At 38.8% G+C, this 20,111-nt stretch overlaps 4 protein-coding genes across 4 annotated transcripts; 2 read left to right on the top strand and 2 right to left on the bottom strand.

The window, feature by feature from the left end:
* The first annotated feature begins 540 nt into the window (after positions 1-540).
* Positions 541-5,812, top strand: LOC101310952 (calcium-transporting ATPase 1, chloroplastic-like). The gene is made up of 8 exons (XM_004290916.1): positions 541-627; positions 788-1,017; positions 1,598-1,652; positions 1,769-3,714; positions 3,925-4,083; positions 4,249-4,420; positions 4,525-4,823; positions 5,110-5,812. Exons 2-8 carry the CDS (start codon positions 844-846, stop codon positions 5,347-5,349), a joined length of 3,045 nt encoding a protein of 1,014 aa, XP_004290964.1. The 5' UTR covers positions 541-627; positions 788-843; the 3' UTR covers positions 5,350-5,812.
* Positions 5,813-7,321: 1,509 nt separating this feature from the next.
* On the bottom strand, positions 7,322-7,947 carry LOC101295490 (cyclin-D3-1-like). Its single transcript, XM_004292708.1, has 3 exons — positions 7,788-7,947; positions 7,548-7,681; positions 7,322-7,450 (listed from the first exon to the last, which is right to left on the bottom strand). The coding sequence occupies exons 1-3, from the start codon at positions 7,945-7,947 to the stop codon at positions 7,322-7,324; spliced, it is 423 nt and encodes a 140-aa protein (XP_004292756.1).
* A 2,238-nt stretch (positions 7,948-10,185) lies between these two features.
* Positions 10,186-13,667, top strand: LOC101310662 (interferon-related developmental regulator 1-like). Its single transcript, XM_004290915.1, has 13 exons — positions 10,186-10,531; positions 10,783-10,960; positions 11,093-11,173; positions 11,273-11,355; positions 11,438-11,553; positions 11,651-11,761; positions 11,921-12,030; positions 12,245-12,554; positions 12,637-12,714; positions 12,819-12,869; positions 12,988-13,074; positions 13,220-13,297; positions 13,447-13,667. The coding sequence occupies exons 1-13, from the start codon at positions 10,522-10,524 to the stop codon at positions 13,492-13,494; spliced, it is 1,341 nt and encodes a 446-aa protein (XP_004290963.1). The 5' UTR covers positions 10,186-10,521; the 3' UTR covers positions 13,495-13,667.
* Positions 13,668-14,040: 373 nt separating this feature from the next.
* LOC101310370 lies at positions 14,041-19,631 on the bottom strand. The gene is made up of 9 exons (XM_004290914.1): positions 19,120-19,631; positions 18,854-19,013; positions 18,697-18,758; positions 18,328-18,422; positions 18,140-18,253; positions 17,765-17,830; positions 17,250-17,347; positions 16,539-16,957; positions 14,041-16,012 (listed from the first exon to the last, which is right to left on the bottom strand). The coding sequence occupies exons 1-9, from the start codon at positions 19,553-19,555 to the stop codon at positions 14,712-14,714; spliced, it is 2,751 nt and encodes a 916-aa protein (XP_004290962.1). The 5' UTR covers positions 19,556-19,631; the 3' UTR covers positions 14,041-14,711.
* Positions 19,632-20,111: the final 480 nt, after the last annotated feature.

Below are 20,111 nucleotides of genomic sequence, written 5' to 3'. Positions count from 1 at the left end.
GTAAGTTATTAGCAACTATCCTATGAGACTGGAGAGGGTAATCGATCCAATTACCAACCATACTAACAAATCATTTCTCATACTAAAATCCCCATGTAACTTCACACTAAAATTCTCAAAACTTCGAGGATCAAGTATGATCATAAATCATAATTTTTTTAAATTTTTTATTTTTTTTTCTGTTTTCCGAGAAGTTTCGATGACAAAGAAATTTCCTTTTTTCAATTACCACGAATCTACGTTGTGAAAAGTGAAAACACGCCTTCGAGGCTTTTCCCATGTGATTTCTCCATCGCAGCCCGTACAGACACGAAAAAGAGAAATTACCGGGGTCGTTCGCAGAAACCTGCAAAAAGTAACGGGGCCAATATTTTATTTCCCACCACTGCTCCATCCCCATTGGCCACCAAACACCCACATGCCCCCAACGCGAATCACGTTCCACTCTCCAATCACGCGCCATTAATTTATAAACTTAACGCGGCATCCCACTCGCCCCTAACAACCATTTGTTAGGGGTAGACGCGTTTCCATTTGTCCAAATAGGCCGGGATCGGAAACCATGGAGCTCAGTCAACACTCGCAGAGTGAGTCCCTGCCTCTCTAGACCGAGTCCGGTTTTCAAAGGTCAACTCCGGTCGTTTCTTCTCGTAACTTTTGACATCAAAAGCCGTCGTCACTTTAATACAGCTTTATTCAAAAGTAAAAGTTTTTGTGCGAGTTTTCTTTGATTTTTTTTTCCTCGCGCTGTACTTATTACTGGTTTTTGTGTGCTTGATATTTATAGTGTTTGATTGAAGAAGAGCCAGGAGAAGTTTGGTTTGGGCGGAGAAGAAGAAGAAGATGGAGAGCTATTTGAACGAGAATTTTGATCTGAAGGCGAAGAACTCATCGGACGAGGCGCTTCAGAGATGGAGGAATCTTTGCTGGGTTGTGAAGAACAAGAAGAGGAGGTTTCGATTCACTGCTAATCTCGACAAGCGTTCTGAGGCTGAGACTATTCGACGCTCTAATCAGGTTTCTATTTTTGCTTTATTTTTTGGATTTATGAGATATGTAGTCATAAGTAGAGCTTCTAAATATTCAGTGACTTTTGGATCTGTACAGTAGTAGTGAAGGAAATGATTTGAATAGATCGATCTGTCTCGTGCGTTAGGTTTCGTTTTGTGTTTGTTCTTTAGATTTACATGTTTTCGTTGTCGACAATTATACATGGAAGGAGTGATACTTCAACTAAGCCAGGGTACATAGTAAGATGAAATCCAAGATGATGTGCTTTAGGTGGATGCTATTCACTGCTATTCTCACAATGTTATTACTTTCCGACTCAGTTTCAGCAAAATTGACTGCTGTAATTGAGTTTATGCGGCATGTTTATGAACATAAGTTCGATTTGTCTTGAACTGCGGCGCCTATGTCATGAAATAAACATGGACAATGAGGATTTCACTCAATGATTCGGTTTCTTAAATGACATTGCTACCATATTTTATTTATTAATAATGCCCCGAAAAATATTACGTTTGTTTTGTTACTCTCTTATAATAAGTTGATTTAAATCTTCTGACCATTCTTTCTTCTTCGGTTGAAATAATAGGAGAAGTTTAGACTTGCAATCTTGGTTTCGCAAGCTGCTCTTCAGTTCATCCAAGGTAAGAATCTTCATCAACTCGGTTTAACGTTGGTTATGTAAAGCAAGAGCAACAGTTCTGTTTCTATCATCTTTGTGTATGTTTTTCAAATTTGATCCAACCTTTTCTTCGTGCAGGGCTAAAATTTTCCAGTGATTACACTGTACCTGAGGAAGTCAAGGCTGCAGGTTTTCAAATTGATGCTGATGAGTTGGCATCCATTGTTGAAGGTCGTGATGTGAAGAAGCTCAAAATGCATGATGGTGTTGAGGGACTTGTAGGCAAGCTTGGAACATCAACTGTCGATGGCATTTCTACGTCAGAGCAGTTGCTTAATACGAGAAAGGAAATTTATGGAGTTAATAAATTCACTGAGAGCCCATCTCGTGGATTTTTGCTATTTGTATGGGAAGCCCTACAAGACACCACCCTCATGATACTTGGAGTTTGTGCCTTTGTCTCTCTGATTGTTGGGATAATGACAGAAGGATGGCCAAAGGGTGCCCATGATGGACTGGGAATTGTTGCCAGCATTTTGCTTGTTGTATTTGTGACTGCCACCAGTGATTATAAACAGTCCCTGCAGTTCAAGGACTTGGACAAGGAAAAGAAAAAGATTACAATTCATGTTACGAGAAATGGATTCAGACAGAAGTTGTCAATATATGATTTACTTCCTGGTGACATTGTTCATCTCAATATTGGAGATCTGGTCCCAGCTGATGGACTTTTCATTTCTGGCTTTTCTATGCTGATCAACGAGTCCAGCTTAACTGGAGAGAGTGAACCGGTTAACATTAATGATGTCAATCCTTTTCTCCTTTCTGGAACTAAAGTTCAAGATGGATCCTGCAAGATGCTTGTGACTACTGTCGGAATGAGAACCCAGTGGGGTAAATTGATGGCTACTCTTACTGAAGGTGGAGACGATGAAACCCCCTTGCAGGTGAAACTAAACGGTGTGGCAACTATCATTGGTAAAATAGGCCTGTTCTTCGCTGTAGTGACATTCGCTGTATTAGTTCAAGGATTGTTCAGCCGCAAGCTGCAACAAGGACTAACATGGTCTGGAGATGATGCAGTTGTTATATTGGAATTTTTCGCTATAGCTGTTACAATTGTAGTTGTTGCTGTTCCTGAAGGTTTGCCTTTGGCTGTAACATTAAGCCTTGCTTTTGCTATGAAGAAGATGATGAACGATAAGGCACTAGTCCGACATTTGGCTGCTTGTGAGACAATGGGATCGGCGACAACTATCTGTAGTGACAAGACTGGAACTCTAACTACGAACCGGATGACGGTTGTAAAAACTTGCATATGTTTGAAAATCAAAGACGTGGCTAGCTCTACCAAATCATCTGACCTCTGCTCTGAAATACCTGATTCTACTTTGAAAGTTCTACTTCAGTGCATATTTAACAATACTGGAGGAGATATTGTTAAAAACAAAGATGACAGGATTGAGATACTGGGAACACCCACTGATGCAGCTGTTCTGGGATTTGGGATGTCACTCGGTGGAGATTTCAAGGCAGAACGACAAGCATCAAAACTTGTCAAAGTTGAGCCCTTCAATTCCACTAAGAAGCGGATGGCTGTAGTTCTACAGCTTCCTGAAGGTGGCTTCCGAGTGTATTGTAAAGGTGCTTCCGAGATAATTTTAGCTGCTTGTGACAAATACATGGGTCCAAATGGCGAGGTAGTTCCCCTTGATATAGCTTCCATCAATCTTTTGAATGGTATCATAGAACAGTTTGCTAGTGAAGCCCTCAGAACTCTGTGCCTGGCATACATGGACATTGGAAGTGACTTCTCTGCTGAAAGTCCTATTCCTCTCAATGGATATACATGTATAGGAATTGTGGGTATTAAAGATCCAGTTCGTCCTGGTGTCAAGGAGTCTGTTGAGATTTGTAGGTCTGCTGGTATTACTGTCCGAATGGTGACTGGTGATAACATAAACACTGCAAAAGCAATTGCAAGAGAATGCGGAATTTTGACTGATGGAGGTTTAGCAATTGAAGGCCCAGAATTTCGTGAGAAGAGTGAGGAAGAATTACAAAAAATTATTCCCAAACTTCAGGTAGATTTTCTCATCTTATACTGTCCCATATGTCTTTATGTAAAGGTATTTACACTCGTCATATCAATAACAAGATGGATGATAAAAGTAAATATGTTTAAACTTATGGCTCAAGAAAGACATCTATCAATCATTTAAGTTGGTATACCTCCATGGTTGATGTGAAGTGATTCTTTTGCTGACCACAATTTGATATCATTTTATGAGCAGGTAATGGCTCGATCTTCGCCAATGGATAAGCATACTCTTGTAAAACACTTAAGAACCACTTTTGGAGAAGTTGTTGCAGTGACAGGTGATGGTACAAATGATGCTCCAGCACTTCATGAAGCTGATATAGGACTTGCAATGGGAATTGCTGGAACTGAGGTACGTTCCAATATGTGCCTTGTTAATTGTTATATCAAGGAAAAGACCCCATGGCAATCATCTTCTTTTTTTTTATTTATTTTTTATTTTGTTAAATTTTAATAGCTGTCGATCCCAGGTTCACTAATTTTAGAAATGTGATTGAGCATGTCCTAAATGTATCAGGTGGCTAAAGAGAGCGCTGATGTGATAATTCTGGACGATAACTTCTCTACAATTGTGACTGTGGCCAAATGGGGACGTTCAGTTTACTTGAACATACAGAAATTTGTTCAGTTCCAGTTAACAGTTAATGTGGTTGCCCTTGTAGTCAACTTTACTTCAGCATGTTTAACTGGTAAGCAGATTGCAACATGTTCGTTTCTTCTATGTTTTTTCGTTCTTTATCATGCCAATCTTTTAATGTCTTGACTTTTTTTTTTGGATTAATAATGTTCCTAGGAAGTGCTCCCCTTACCGCTGTTCAGCTTCTCTGGGTCAACATGATCATGGACACTCTAGGAGCCCTTGCACTAGCCACTGAGCCTCCTAATGATGATTTGATGAAGAGAACACCAGTTGGGAGGACAGGAAACTTCATTACTAATGTGATGTGGAGAAATATCTTGGGGCAGTCTCTGTATCAGTTTGTAGTAATATGGTATCTGCAGACTAAAGGAAAAGAAGCTTTTCAGCTTGTTGGCCCAGATTCAGATTTGATATTAAACACCCTGATTTTCAACTCATTTGTCTTCTGCCAGGTAATTATTCATATCACAAAACTTGACTCAATAATTCAGTTAATTCTGTATTCCTTGATTGATTGGAGTATTCATAAGCTTAGGGCATGCATGCATGTGATAGTTTATTGTTGCAACTGTCATAGTGTCATTTGGGAGATAAGTTTCTTGATGTTTACACCACAGCCGGTAGATAAAATGGTGAATATGTTAAAAATAGGGAGAAATAGAGTGTAATGATTTTGCTTGAAATACTTGGGTTCCTATTCTGTTCCCTTTGCATGGGATAATTGTTGTGTTCTTTCAGGCTTTCAATGAGATCAGTTCTAGAGAAATGGAGAAGATCAATGTCTTCAAAGGCATACTTCAGAACTACGTGTTTGTGACAGTTCTATCTTGCACTGTAATCTTCCAAGTCATAATCATCGAGTTCCTGGGTACATTTGCAAGTACATCTCCTCTCACTTGGCAGCAATGGTTTGTCAGTGTTACACTTGGATTTCTCGGCATGCCTATTTCAGCAGCTTTGAAATTTATTCCCGTGTAATGAAGCTGGATCAGTCGAAACAGAATAGGTACTTCGATACTGACATGTCGATGATGGTTTACATGGTTCAGATTTTGTGACATCATTTCAAAGATCATTCTTATCGTACTGTAAAAGAGTCTGGTAGCTAGCCAATTTCAGGGCTATAGGACATGCTCTCACTTTTGAAAGAAATGGTGCCAATTTTTGTAAATCCATGATATGTCATAGCTGTCCTAACTTCTAACCGGTAGAACTTCTACAGGAAATTAGTGTGTTTACCGATTGAATATTTTGTTTGATCTTTCATTATTTTCTTGAGTGCTGGTTCTTTTAATTTTAGAAGCTCTTGCAAGTGCTCGAGTTTGAACAATTCCACTTGAATTTCTGCTCGTAAAGATGTACCGCCTTGTCGTAACACACCACCAAAATGTTAGGCCATGCCAGTTGTGTTGTTACTTTCAAAAAGTTGTGTTGTTACTTGTTAGCCACAAGGCCTTTCAAAGTGAGGCGCACGAATTGAAAAGGATATACCCATTAATCTCGACATGTGGTAAAGATAATCAAGGGAAATGAAATTTACATTTTTTAAATTGTAATCTATGTTTTTTTTTTATTTTTTATTTAACACACTAAAAAAAACAAAGTTTAAGTTAATAATGACAAAATTTAAGTTACCAAAAAAGAAACATTAAAGTGTGGAATTATGGATTGTAAAATTGAGAGTGTGAATTTCACATCCCATACTTAAACATGTGTGATAGCACATTGTCATTCATGGTTTATGAGGGTAGACAAGAATAGGATGAATAACACATTTCAGATATTGTGAATGGAATATACTTATTCCGGCCTTGAGCACACTGATTGAATAGACAAAATTTATCCAGTTACTAAAGCTTTAAAATATAACATATGGGAAGAAATTAATATGTAAGATATGATATACCTTTAGTAATTTTGAATTATGGAAAAATGGTAACACAATATTCTATGAGAAAATAGTAGTATAGAGTGGTCAGTCTACGATGATATACAAGTATGGATAGGAATTATACACAAGTGTGAACGTACCATGAAAATCATGAAATTGTGTAAAATGATTGGCGGCAAGAAATGATTTTCATGGAAATTCAAGAATGGATTAATGTAATCAATCATGTTTATGACTTTATGCTGAGGAGCTAATTTGAATAGGAAAAAAACAGATTGAATTGGAAGAATGAAGAAAAAATATATATCTAAATCATGATTTAAGCTCATGAAATCTGATAATTGCGATACTACTTTGTCTTGCACCACTTTCGTGGTTCGAAGTTTGGAACCTAAACTAAGGAGGCATACCCAACCAAATAGGAAAAGACCATTACAGCAGTTGCAGCGGTTCTTACTGTAATTTCAGAATCAGAGGAAACATTACTCCCAATTAATATAGAGAAACCTTTTGATTCCAGTAATGTTCATAACACTGCACAGCAAAGCCAAATGCTTCAAACGGAAAAAAAGCATATGGCCCCCTTGCCTTAAAAGGCAATACCCCAGAACAGTCAAAACAAATCAAATCAAACACCTTTACAACACTATTTGTGATTGATTGATGGCCAACATCCAACATAGATGCATCAAATCACAGGAACCGAACATATCCCTCCTCTCATCTCATTTCTCAAAGTTCAAAGCCAGCAATAAAGCATCCCAAGCATCCCATCAAAATGTAGGGTTGCACAGACATCAGTAACCCAGAAGGCCAGAACCAACCCCATGCAAGAACCACAAAGGTATTGGAAACCCAATAAGAAAACAACTGAAAGAAAGGAAAAAAATGCACCAAAAATGAACAGGTAATTACAGCAAACCAGCTTTGACATGTAGCCCCGTTTATGGTTCTTTTTCATCTTTTGCTTCCTAATTTCTGAATGGAGCTGTGTTTCTGATCAACTCCATATGGACTGTGAAGTAATTATACAACACTCTTTACACCAAACGACAACTTCTAGCTGGTCACAGTTTCTCTAGCTGAATCACTTCCTGTACTCTCGGCCGGTGTGAAATCCGGTGGCCGCGTAGACTTCCCATTATCTTCCTTTTCCTGCAAGATTTTGTAGATTGAACACACATCTTCCTGATGCATAACAGTGATAACACACGTTATCAGAATCCAATATTCGTTTAACCGATACCGGCGATACGTATAACCTGAAGTGTTAAAAGCAACTCACAATCTTTAGAAACTTCAAATTTGGGAAGGACTTAATCTTCGCTTCCAGTCCTGCTCTCGTTAATTGGTGATCATATGCCATTATGGTGGCAGCAGCTGCTAAAACAGATGGTCTATGCTGCACTAAATTGATCACTGCATTATTGAAGAACAGAAGCAGCAGTTAGTATTGTTTTTCTAAATCAAGTAAGAAATATAACCGAATACGAACCAATACTTGTTCATGGAAATTAATTAATACCTCGGGTAAGATAGAGGAGGAACCCTTCAATGATGTCGTATTTTGTTTCTGGTGGATATTCCTTGTTGAACTGCATCTTTGTGATGAAGTAATCAATAAAAGCAAAAGGAGTTATAGGATCCATCCTCCATTCCAATGTTGACAATACCGCAAGCTCCATTTGGCTAATCCATCTCCTTTCAATTATGCAATCTTCGACTTTATACTCTGATAGTAGGGGATTTCTTTGCTCCTCCATTTTTGCAGCCAAAGATAAGCAAGCCACAGAAAGTGTTCTAAGCCAAGTTGTTTGATCGCCCTGCAAACTTAACCATATATGAATAATTATCACATTATTTGATTAAAGATTTATACTTTTGCCGGATAAGAAATAAGAAAACCACCTTGAAGGAGCGCTTGGAAATGAACTGATCAAAGTATGTAATGGATAAAAATGCTGTTCGGAATTGAAATCCATGAACGGCTCTGTTCTGAATCAATGAAAAAAACCAAAGAAATTGAACCGTTAATCAATATAGCTACTTTACTAGTACACAAGAAATGGTATGGGACTAACTAACTCTGAGAATCCATGTAATAGCTTCTGAGCGGTCATCTCTTAACTTAATCAATTTGACACATCCTTGATCATCATTTTTGACTCCAAAATCAATCTCTTTACCAAGTAAAACTCTGACATGCTCTTCTTGCAATGCAGGATCATGGTAGATGTCAATGGTATTACGGGAAGTGTTTTCATCGACCAGCTCTGAGTTACTAGCCAAGAATGCAGGACTTTCTTGGCAAGAAAATTCGGTGGTTAAGAAATGATCGTCATCCATGGAAGGATGCATATGTTTGTCCGGTATTACAGATTTACATCCACACAAAGAATCTAGAAGGAAGAAGAAGAATCAGATAAACCCTTATGAATGCGAGATTTAGGGAGAGAAACCGAATAGATATGTAAAAACAGAGAGAAATGTGGAGGTGGAGATGGAGACGAAAGAAAGAAGTGGGGAGATAGTTTAGCAAGAGAAGTGACACCGTTTTAACGGTTATGGGTTTGACAAGGAAACTGGCATTGTGGTAAGCTTAAGGCTAAAAGTTCGACTGGGAAAGAGGAAGCAGCTTTTTGTTGAAGAGGTCACGATATATGGGCTTCACAGAACCTGAAAGTCTCTGGTGGGCTCCGTACCTGAAACCTGTAGTCTGTATCTGATTGGACGGGCATTCATCAATTATTATTGTTATATTTTAAAATTTTGCTGAGAAAAAAAAGTGAGTGTTTTTTTTTACCTTTTCAAACATTACATCTTGGGAGGGCTTTGAATCACCACACTTCTTCTATACCGATACAAATTTACCGATCATGTTTATTTATCCATCAGAGTGTTTATTCTTTTAATTTATTGACACATGTCTTTTAAATTGTTTGACTTTTTCTTGATAATAAAATAACTATGTGTCAATAGACTAAGAAGTTTGACACTTTATTTATTCATCACAGTGTTTATCTTCTTAATCTATTGACACATGTACCTTTAAATGGTTTGACTTTTTTTTTATAATAAAATAACTACGTGTCAATAGACTAAAAAGTTGGACACTTTATTTTTTTTGATAATAAAATGGTTATGTGTTAATAGACTAAAATGATAAACATTTTGGTGGGCAAATCGATCAGATCAACCCATGATATGACACTTACATAACAAAAACTTGCTTCATTTAACAAGTTATATTAGCCTCAAATGTCTAGTTTTTTTTTTTTTTTTTTTAAAGAATCAAATAGAGATGTAGTGGGACAACTTTGTAAATATATATTTAGTTAAACAAAAATACAAAATACAATAGATAAATCATATCACGTTTTTAGTCATGTCTAATATATTCATGTTCTTTAATATTTTGCAATATGAAAAATAAATTGAGAAGTTCAATTTTTTTATGAAGCTTTGACAGTAAAATTTGGGCTTCACGTTATATGAGTCGAGATTAGATGCCGTTTTAGCATTGCTCGTTTTATAATCACGTGTATTACGAACCCTCTAGCATTTCGTAACAACTCCAAGCAAAGCTACCGCTTGAAGACAATATTTCAAGACTTTGATCCAACCACGCCTCTGTTCCTCCAATCACGTAGCGGTCGTATCCCCTTCAAAACCCAAGTGTCTCACAGCCAAGCGCACCGCGTCAATCTCCCACCGCCACGTGTCCTCCACACCCTAAAATTTGGCGCCACTGCGGCGTGCCCGCCATTCTCCGCATACCGCCAAATCCACGGTCTACAAACCGCCACGTAGTACCCCATAGGATTCCTTACAGTAGAGCATACCACATATTATCCGAATATTCCATACCACCCAATAAACACGGAATAAATAAGAAAGAGCGTGTAAGACTGAAGATTTCACATGTGGTTCCCTAGTTCAACCATTACGTAACACCACCCCCTTCTTCTCCTTCGTCTCCGATCTCCTCCTCCACGGCGCCCTATTTTTACCCTAAAATTCTCTACCCAAATCTTTTAATGGCTAAATTGTCCTCGCGATTTTCAGATTCATCAAAGCTCAATCTCATACCCGATCGATTCGATTCTTCCGTCTCTAATCTCATACCTTGTTTTCGGAAAAGCTCAATTTCTCCTTCTCAGATTCTTAGTCGGCCTTGTAGCTCCTTCTGACGTACCTCCGATTTTAGTAGTCTCTTACATTTTTCTCCAGAAACTTCGAGGACCTCACGGAAGCTCCCGATGGGCAAGCGTAAGTCTTTTTTCTTCTTCCCTTCGGACTTTGTTTGTTTCAGCTCGTTGTTAGGGTTTTGATTGATTCTGCCGATTTTGTTATTGTTTTTGTTTAATTGCTTGGTTTATTTGTGATTCGGAAGACAAATTTGGATTCAGTTTCACTAGTTTTGGATTTATTGCTGGTTCAATTGGTTTCCGGAGCTCAATTTTCGGCTTTGTTGCTGTGGAATTGTGGATGTTGAGTTTAGTTTGATTTGATTTTGGCAGGTAATAATCAACGTAAGAATGCGGCGGCGATGATGTTGGATAGCGATGACGATAATAGTAGCGTGAGTTCAACGTCGACTATGCGGTCTGACCTTATGGTGGCGCCGGGGAATGATGAAATGCATGTCGAAAAGGATAGCTTGCTTGACCAGGCTCTCGATGCTCTCTTTGAGAAGAGGTACTCATTTTATCATTTATGTCTTGTATTATCAATGTTCGTGTTATGTCACATCTGTCTTGTGATAATTAGAAAAAGGATGACGTTACATTGTTACCGATTTTGCTTATACACGTTACTTTGTGTATGAAGGGGTTCCACTAGGGAAAAAGCTCTGGCTTCAATTCTGGAAGCGTTTAATAGCAGCTTGCAGCATGAGTTTGTGGAAAAGAAGTAAGTAGTTCAATTGGATTGTTTGCTGGCACAATGTTCAAATATTTCGGATTGTTAAAGATTTTTCAGGTCCTATAAACTTATTTGGTTTATCCTCAGATTTGCCACTTTATTGCATCAGTGTTTGAATTGCATCAAAAAGGGTTCGTCCAGAGAGATATGCTTGGCTTCTCATGTGATTGGTTAGTCTCTAGTTCTCTGTGCTCAGTAGAAATATGTTCTCATTATCAAGTTCAGTTTTCAATATTTTGGTGTTGTTTGTAGGATTACTGGCTTTGACTGTTGGATGTGGGGACAATGCTAATGAAATGCTTGAAGAATCCTTACCTGTAATTTCACAGGCTTTCAAATCTGGATCTGAATCCACAAAGACAATAGCGGTATCTATGATCTCTTTAGGCTTGGATTTCTTTTAGGAATTTCTATTGTGTGGAACATCCCTTTTTACTGAAGTAAGAGTTTTGTTTATAATTGCAGTTGCTGGAGTGTTTAGCTATTATCACGTTCGTTGGCGGTAATGACCCAGAGCAAACAGAAAAATCAATGCAAGTTATGTGGCAAGTGGTTCATCCAAAACTGAAATCAAATGTGAGTTTATTGCTGTTTGAGCCTTTATGTTTTGTAGTGTTTCAAATTATTTTTTTTAGAGAGAAGGTCACAGTGGGAGCTTGTTAATCTATTTTTATATCATGTATTGGATAAATAAAGTCTCATGATATGTTTCTTCTTTTATCTTTTTCTTTTCAGGTAGTTGCAGTTAAACCTTCAGCTGCCGTAATAACCACGATGGTGTTTGCATGGTCTTTTCTTCTTACAACTGTAGATGGATGGAAACTTAATCCCAAGGATTGGCAAGAGTGAGTATAATCTTAGTCTTAATGTTTGAGGTCTACATTTAAGGATTCTTAGACAACGAATTCTTATCCCAGTTTATGATATAGATTGTGATCATTATTTACACCCTGCAACAACATTGTAAGGTCTGCATAGTGTGGACAGTATTATAGAATAGATATTATAAGTGGTTTGTGTCTAAACTGACATTACCCGTTTGTGGAAAAAATGCGGCAGGTCCATATCATACTTGTCTGGTCTTCTGGACAAGGATGATCGCTCTGTGCGGATAGCCGCTGGCGAAGCTCTGGCGTTAATATTTGAATTAGGAAGCTTAGAGAAGTTCTCCAGTAGCACAAAAAGTTCAGATGATGGCTCAACTGAGGATGGAAATAAGCCTCGAGATTATGTACATATACAAGGACTGAAAGCAAAAATTATTAATCAAGCCAGAGACCTTGCAGCTGAGGCTGGTGGCAGAAGTTCGGCTAAGAAAGATCTTACCAACCAGAGGAATATGTTTCGAGATATCTTGGAGTATTTTGAGGTGCTTTTTCATTTTTGTCTTCACTTACTATAGATGTGTGGTATGCTGATTCCTGTATATTGATCATATTGTTCGATTGCAGGATGGTTATTCCCCTGAAATTTCAATAAAGATTGGTGGTGATTCACTACAGACATCAACATGGTCGCAGCTCATACAGGTCTTTTCTTTTACATCCAACATTTTTACATCAGTTCTGTTTTCTCCAAACTTCTGTTTGCTTGGTAGTTTCAAATCATTGATGCTTTTCCAATTTTTAAACAGTTGAACTTTTTGAAGCACTTCCTTGGAGGAGGGTTTATAAAGCACATGCAGGTTGGTTTTGTTGCCCCTTGATACCGCTTCCTGTTCATTACATCCATTCATATCTGTTGTTGAGTGTTCCTGTTAGCTAAGCAAATGCTAATAAAATAAATCAAATTTTCTGAGACAGGAAAATGAACTCCTTCAGGATGTCTTAGGGTTCACTCCAAAGAAAAAGAATCTGGATTCCGAAAGTCGTCTATCTGGTGGTGAAAAGGTTTGTTATGATCTAGTAATAATCATTGTTGTATCGGCTGATTATTGGCTTGATGGACATGTTGCCGTCTGCTAATAATTTCATATTTTTTAGGCTTTTGGTCGGTGTTCTTCCTCTTAATAATATCTGTGGTTGCTTTTTACAGAGAATGTTCAGGTCACCAAACTCAGCTCTCAACAAAGCAAGGACCCAGCAACTTAATAAGCAGAGGATGCTATCAGCGGTATAACTTCATTACACTGTTAGAATATTTGCTTGAACACCAGCATTCATGTTGTTCCTTGGCTGATCTAAATACAACATGCAGTTTTAGGGTATGCAGCATTGGGTAACTTGTAATTGATTTCTCTGTTTTTTTCACTGTTTTCTCAGGGTAAAAATATTGGCCAGTTTGCAGCCAACGTGGGGGATGATGCGTAGCTTTTTGATGGATTCGTTTTGAGGAATTTATGTTGGAATCCTGGAATTATTATGGGTAAAATATTTTTGATGGCAACAGATAATAATTAGTCCGTTGGTGGGTTATGTCCACACCACAATTTGTAACATTATAACTTGTATTGACTCCAAAATTTGATTGAATTGTTAAGTGCACATGTTTTGTTTAATCTTAGTTGTGATGCTGAGGAGAACGGCTGACGAAGAAAACGTTTTAGTAAAGGTTTGGGCAGTCCGGGTTCAGGCCCAGTCCGAGTCTAATAGCGAAGGCTAGGCTGGGTCAGGTAGGCTGCGTATAAGAGCTAACGGTCGAGTACAGTTTTTGAGATAGGCAAGCGGGCGTAGTTTACCTCGTTATGGCGTGTGTGGGCCGACTGGGTGGGCCGGGTTTAGGCCCAGGTCTATTTGGAAGTGCAATATTTGCTCATATTCAAAAGCCGTTTAGGCCGGCCACCAGTTGTTTTTTGGTCGAAAAGTTAGAGGGGAAGTTTGGCCGAACATGCCCAATTGATCGCTGGAGCAAGTATCGAAACAATTTAAATTTGGTTATATTTTTTCATTTCTGGTTTACAAAGGAGAGGAACATAACCATAGCAAACACCACTGGATCAAAAGAATCAGAGCCCCAAGCACCAAGTAGGAATACAAACACCAGCAATTTTCACAATGCGAAATATACCCTGCGAACTGTTTCTGTGTAGACTTGAGCTGCAAGAGTCGAATCGCAATTTGGATACCAACTTTGCATAAAGTACCATTCTGATTCTTCTTGAAGTTCTGCTCATCTTTTTCAAAATCTTCTGCTTTAAAGCACATGTTTAGAGCTGCTTGAGAACGAAAAAACAGCAGGGATCAAAGCCGAAGAAGCCCAAATGAACAGCAAAGACACGAAACCTAGCTGAAAGCAACTCTTTCAAAAAGAAATAAAATGTGAAACTGTTTCAAGCTCTAGCGGTACAAACTTAAACTACTTCAAACTGACCAAATGAAAGCAAAACCTATTGATGCAGCAGCTTTTTTTGTGCAACTTTGGAAACATTGATATCATAATATCCTTCGTGTATTATCTAGTCGTGGGTTTCGCAATTTTGGCTGTATTACCTTGCAAGACGTATAATCTCAGTATAAAGGTCGAGAAACACCAACCTAGATGCGCCGCCATGAAGGTTTCGTGCTATTACTGGAGTTGCTCTACATATCTAAAGACCGCCCAACCCAGAAAAGTGTTTTTTCATGGCCTGGTCCTTCCTGTAATGATTACTCCTTCCTCCTCCCCCACCTCTCCTCCCTCTTCCCCTTTGATTCACTGCATTTTCAGTTCCTTCTACTTCAGAAACACTAGTTTGTTTATTATCTTGCTCTTCACCTGAGTGCCCTCGACTTCTTCCCCCTCTTCCTCTTCCCTGTCCCCTGGAATTCCCAACGTACCCTCTCCCTCTCCCTTCTCTCTGAGAATTATCAGAGTGCTTATCTTGCTCCTCACTTCTTCTTTCTCCTCCTCCTCCTCCTCTTCCCCAGCTCCTGGATTTCCCTCTCCCTTCAGATTGAGATGTATCCAAGTGACTACCTTGCTGCTCAGAGTACTCCGTCAGCTTTTTAACTGCACCAAGAGGAAGATTGCCACCACGACCAAGACCATGAATCAATTCTTGTTGTGCTTGTGTAATTAACGATGCCTCACCCATATTTGCAACTGCAACTGAACCTGCTACTTTGTAACTATAATTCTTGCCATCTTTGACATAATATTGGGGATTCTGTCTGGAACCCCATTTTGAACTAGTATTCTGAGATGAACCTTCAGTTCGTGTCTCCCAAGGTTTCCCCATGTTTGAACTGCTTTTTTCACCATATGACTCGGTTTCCCCTACTCCTGAATCTCCAACACTCAGTCCTAGATCATCAAAAGAGTCATCATACTCATCCTCATACTCGAATTGTGAAATAAGAGCAGCAGTCTTGGCTGAATACTTTTCGTTTTTGTCATCAAGTGTGTCAGAAACAGGCAAGTCAGCTTTAGATTTCCTAACAAATCTTCCCTGTGAAGATGAAGATGAAACTGAAGGAACTCCATTTTGTTGAACCCTACTGGCAACCACCGTATTAGTATTGGTGGATGCTGTAGGTTCAACTAGTATTCCTTTTCCTTTATCATTCCTACAAACAGTAGCACTCCTGGGTTTTGGCATCGTCTCTAATTTAGTATCCAAGGACCTCAGGTCTTCATGAAGAGTTCCTTCAAGAATCCTTTGAATCACCTCCTCAGGATTCTGGTTGTACGCTTCAAGACAAGCAGCTAAGAACCCTTTTCCATATTCAGGGAAGAGGTCCTTCACTTGACTAATCTTCGACTCCTTAATTGCAAAATCTTCATCCACGGCTACCTTGTTGTTTGTTAAAGTGCTCGTCGCATTGGTGTGCGGCTTACCAATGACCTTCTGAGAACACATCAGTATTCCTGATAGATACCCCAACTGCTCATCATCCATGATTAGCCATCCTGCATTAACAAAGCTGACAATATATAAATTCCCTTCTACTAGCACAAGTATACTTTAAGCTTGTTTTATATGTAGATCTAGTATGGCAGCCTGGTAGGTAAGTTCTATCTAACAAGATTTGAGTATCCATTCCACTCAAAACATTCCTATGAAACTTCAAATTCACTTCTTTATTCCCAGATGTTCTCAATATCTAGAAATGGACAACAAGAGAAAGGAGGACCGACTCCCAGATATAAAAAGGAGGGACAACAAATACCATGTATAAATTTCAAACTATCATATACTCTTTGTACATTTCCCAAGAACTATTGTTATTACTGACCTCAATCACCTTTTTTTTCTTCTTCTTTTTTTTCATCCTTTTAAGCAATTATCAACTATTTTATCAAAATTAAAACCAATGTACCCTCATGATCTGTAGCCAATGTCTATATTTATACATCTATAAGACTATAACCTAGTGAAAATTTCAGCTTAGTACTTGCATGTAAATAAAGCGGTAAAAGCGTATACTTGGCTTACCATGATTTTGTAAATTCTCCACTCTGCCAATCATATTGAAGTTCTTCTCGACATTTTGAAGAAATGTTTCCCTAGTCTGGTTTTCTCTAGCGCCTACTGAAATTCCATTAATCTCTCTCAACATTTGAACCAAAATGTCTGCTCTAATAACAGGATCCTCTAGTTTAGCTGGGAACATCTCTGCGGCAGCAGGAATGGGGATATTTTCTTTGAAGACCTCATCACTTAGATAGCATGAGTCCAATAGTTTCCATCCAAACTTGACAATTCTAAAAGATAGCATCTTCAAACTAATGGCAACATTTGACACCATTTTATCTTCTCCAGCTGCTAAAATTATTTGAAACCCACGCTGCAAAGATGGAAGTAATGAATCATGCAACCTTGTTAGAGTGCTCAGTAATTCCTCGCTCCCATAACTGCATACACATAAAACAAATTACACTACTACATTATTATTAATTTCTTACAGAAAATACATGAATTAACTCCTAGACAAAAAAAAAAATTGATGAAATCCCTAGCAGATACTTGAATCAGTTGAATGTGAATAGCCAAACTAGTTTAAGACACCTGATTGTGGACCCAACAAGACAATTTCATGGGAAAAATCAAATCCCTTATGTAGCCACAGGAACTTGCTGCAGACTACACCTACTACTATTCTTGCTCAGACCACAAACTTCAAAAATCCAATACTAGAAAAGGTACCTTTTTTCAACAGGGCACAAGAAGAATATTGCGGATGGTTTGTATGCAGTTAAGAAAGCATCCATGGATACAATTGCATCGTTAATGAAGTCCATAACCTACAAAAAAGAAAATAAAGAACCAATATCTCAATCAAGTACCAAAGCAACCAACCATCACATGTCCAAAAGTTGGAAACACATATAGCAAGGATCTACTAGAAATAGATGAGATCCCACATCCACATAAACACTAAAATATTCATAAAACAATCCTTTTAATGCGTATCATCCAACCATAATGTAGCTATAAACTTGTTTAATAGAACTTCCATATATCACATTGCATGTTTCTTACTGTTAATATTCAATTGAAACTCTGGCAAAGAAAACTTTTATACAGTATGAAGCATGACAAATCCGGTAAGTACAACTCTACTGAATATCGCTTGAAGAGGTTGAAGAAGAGAATAAAGAATTTGAACGGACAGGGCTGAAGGAGTTAGTTGGTCAATAAAACAAGACGAAGCAACTTACCTCCAGTAAATCAGCAAGCAGACGGCTAGATCCGTGTTCTTCAGGATTTCCAGAGAGAAAAAGGGCCTACGCATGATATCAGGAAAAACCTTTCTGTCATGTACCCAGATTGCAAGCAGAGCTCTTTATTGAAAAATGTACTTACAAAATTCAACTACAAAAATAAACATAAAAAAGAAACATACGATAACGAAAAACTATCAAATAAATAAAAGAATAGAACCGTTATTTGATAGACATATAACTTAGATCAAAGTGTCCTGACTCCTTTAAGTAGAGTGATAATAACATTTAGGCTGCAATTAGATTTAGCAATTGCATGGAACGTAATTACAAAAACTTGACTTGTGGTATAATCAGATTTTGGAAGACTACCTCTAATGCCGTGCTGCTGCGTTGATACATTGTTTGTACAATGCTTAGGAAATGTGATGCCAAGGCAGTCAAATTGTCAAATATCGTAGGATGGGCTTTCACTGCATTTCCAACCTGAAAGACGTGATAGAATGAGAAAGGGGAAGAGAGTGTGTAACAAAGAGGCAGCGCATAAAAAACATGCTTACCAACACTCCCGTCAAATCTTCATTCTCATGACTATATATAGCACATATGTCTAGCAACTTAGGCAAGTCAAGCAGCTTCTTATCCTGCAAAAGAGCTACATATGGAATTAGTGAATATGTATATTCAGGACACAATACACGTGACAATGAAACTGACAATAAAAAAAACCCCTCACTCATTGAACAGGTGTTCACATTGAATGCCAGTATGGGACAAGTACACTCACAAACTGTACCATCTCCATGACAACTTATCTAGTGTGCTATTTCTATTAGACCATATCTCCTTAAAGCACGAAATCGATAGACAATAGAGTAGTACGTAATACCATGACATCATTTCAAGTTGTACAGACACGAGAGACACACCTGCATGGTCTTTCGTACTGAGACTATCAGCAGCCCGAGCACCGGGATCCCTGTTAGAAGATCTGCAACAGGAAGAAAAAGATACTCCATATGAAAAACAATGTACTAGTGATATCAATAATCCAGAAATAGATTACAAAGCTGAAACTAAACTTACATTCGATACAATACCATAAAAACACGGCGGCTCAGTTCTAACTCCCCTACAATGACCCCTGCCACCGTGTCCTTGGCTCCGCGATGAGGGAAATCATACCACCTGCTACGAAACTGCAGGAAGCTCTCCAAAAACTCATGCAGGGAAGTATCACTAGCCACTAACAGTAATGTGAACCCAGAATAACAGCAGTCAGAGATCAATAACACATAATCGGAAGCTTCGAAAACAGAAATGCTAGCAATTCTAAGACAAATCCAGCATACCTTGCCGCCAAAACTCCTTAGGGTTTAGCTTGAGCAATCGAGAAAGCTCTCTATTGAGAAGATCGACGACTCTCTGAGACTCCAAGGCGTCCAATCCGCCTTCGTCGGCGCCGAGGCCAGCGGCGACAGCCTCATCCTGGGGCAAGTAATTGACGAAATTGCCCTTGGTCGACACCCACTCGCCTTTCTCTCCCATCCGAACTCTACTACTGCTACTACTCGTCGCCGACGGCGCGGGAGCAGCAGCGGCATTGGACGGCTGAGATAGCGATTGCCGGAGGGAGGAGGAGAGCGTGGGGTTCGGGGATTTAGGGCTTCTCGGACGATTCTGGTCTTGGATTTTGGGGACGAAGACCTTTTGGGATTTGGCGAACCCCTTGCTTCCTCCGGCTTGCCTATTGGAGCTGTTTCCCTGAAGGTTCCGGTGGCTCGACATGGTCAGGAAGAGTCCGATCGGATTTGAAGAGCTCAGAGGAGACTGGAGAGGCGGAGTGAGATTTTTATGTGTTGCTTTCCTTGGGGAACACTCAGTACTCCTACACTGACTTTCCTACTTCTTTTGGGCCACAGTGTTGTCGGGCCTTAAGCCTTTATCCATATTCATTTGGGCCCGTTCAGCATCCTCCTACTCTTTTTTTTTTCTTTTTTTCGATAAGAACCATTTAAGTGATTCAACAATTAGGATGCTCTTGCCCAAAACCATTGTGCCCATTGCTCATACCAATGCAAGCGATGATTGTTCTACGATTCCTGTTAAAATCTGTAGAGACTATAACACACGTTTTTCGGTCAAATTGCATGTTCTTATTTTCTCGTCAAAATTTTATCACTCTCAAATCATAACTATTAAGCAATTCTTGACCTAACGAAACTCATAAATATCACCCCCAAACTTTGTCACTCTTACAACCATTAAAGAAAAAAGAAAAAAAAAAGAGGAAGTGAACAATCAACAAACCACTTTGTGTATGCACCGCAATAGCACCACATAA

Source organism: Fragaria vesca, linkage group LG2 (genome assembly GCF_000184155.1).
Source record: "Fragaria vesca subsp. vesca linkage group LG2, FraVesHawaii_1.0, whole genome shotgun sequence".
In the NCBI taxonomy this organism is placed as follows: domain Eukaryota; kingdom Viridiplantae; phylum Streptophyta; class Magnoliopsida; order Rosales; family Rosaceae; genus Fragaria; species Fragaria vesca.
Note: the sequence above shows the minus strand (reverse complement) of the source record. Positions and strands in the feature narration are given on the sequence as shown.

Bases quoted from the DNA above. Each gene is read 5' to 3' on its own strand.
- LOC101310952 (XM_004290916.1), top strand. From the start codon at position 844: ATGGAGAGCTATTTGAACGAGAATTTTGATCTGAAGGCGAAGAACTCA. The intron at 3,715-3,924 runs GTAGATTTTCTC...TTTTATGAGCAG, and splicing joins AAATTATTCCCAAACTTCAG to GTAATGGCTCGATCTTCGCC. The intron at 4,421-4,524 runs GTAAGCAGATTG...TAATGTTCCTAG, and splicing joins TACTTCAGCATGTTTAACTG to GAAGTGCTCCCCTTACCGCT.
- LOC101295490 (XM_004292708.1), bottom strand. From the start codon at position 7,947: ATGGAGCTTGCGGTATTGTCAACATTGGAATGGAGGATGGATCCTATA. The intron at 7,682-7,787 runs GTATTAATTAAT...TCAATAATGCAG, and splicing joins CCTCCTCTATCTTACCCGAG to TGATCAATTTAGTGCAGCAT. The intron at 7,451-7,547 runs GTGAGTTGCTTT...GTTATGCATCAG, and splicing joins ATTTGAAGTTTCTAAAGATT to GAAGATGTGTGTTCAATCTA.
- LOC101310662 (XM_004290915.1), top strand. The intron at 11,356-11,437 runs GTTAGTCTCTAG...TGTTGTTTGTAG, and splicing joins CTTGGCTTCTCATGTGATTG to GATTACTGGCTTTGACTGTT. The intron at 12,555-12,636 runs GTGCTTTTTCAT...GTTCGATTGCAG, and splicing joins ATATCTTGGAGTATTTTGAG to GATGGTTATTCCCCTGAAAT.
- LOC101310370 (XM_004290914.1), bottom strand. From the start codon at position 19,555: ATGTCGAGCCACCGGAACCTTCAGGGAAACAGCTCCAATAGGCAAGCC. The intron at 19,014-19,119 runs GTATGCTGGATT...CATTACTGTTAG, and splicing joins TAAGGAGTTTTGGCGGCAAG to TGGCTAGTGATACTTCCCTG. The intron at 18,759-18,853 runs GTAAGTTTAGTT...TTCCTGTTGCAG, and splicing joins TTTATGGTATTGTATCGAAT to ATCTTCTAACAGGGATCCCG.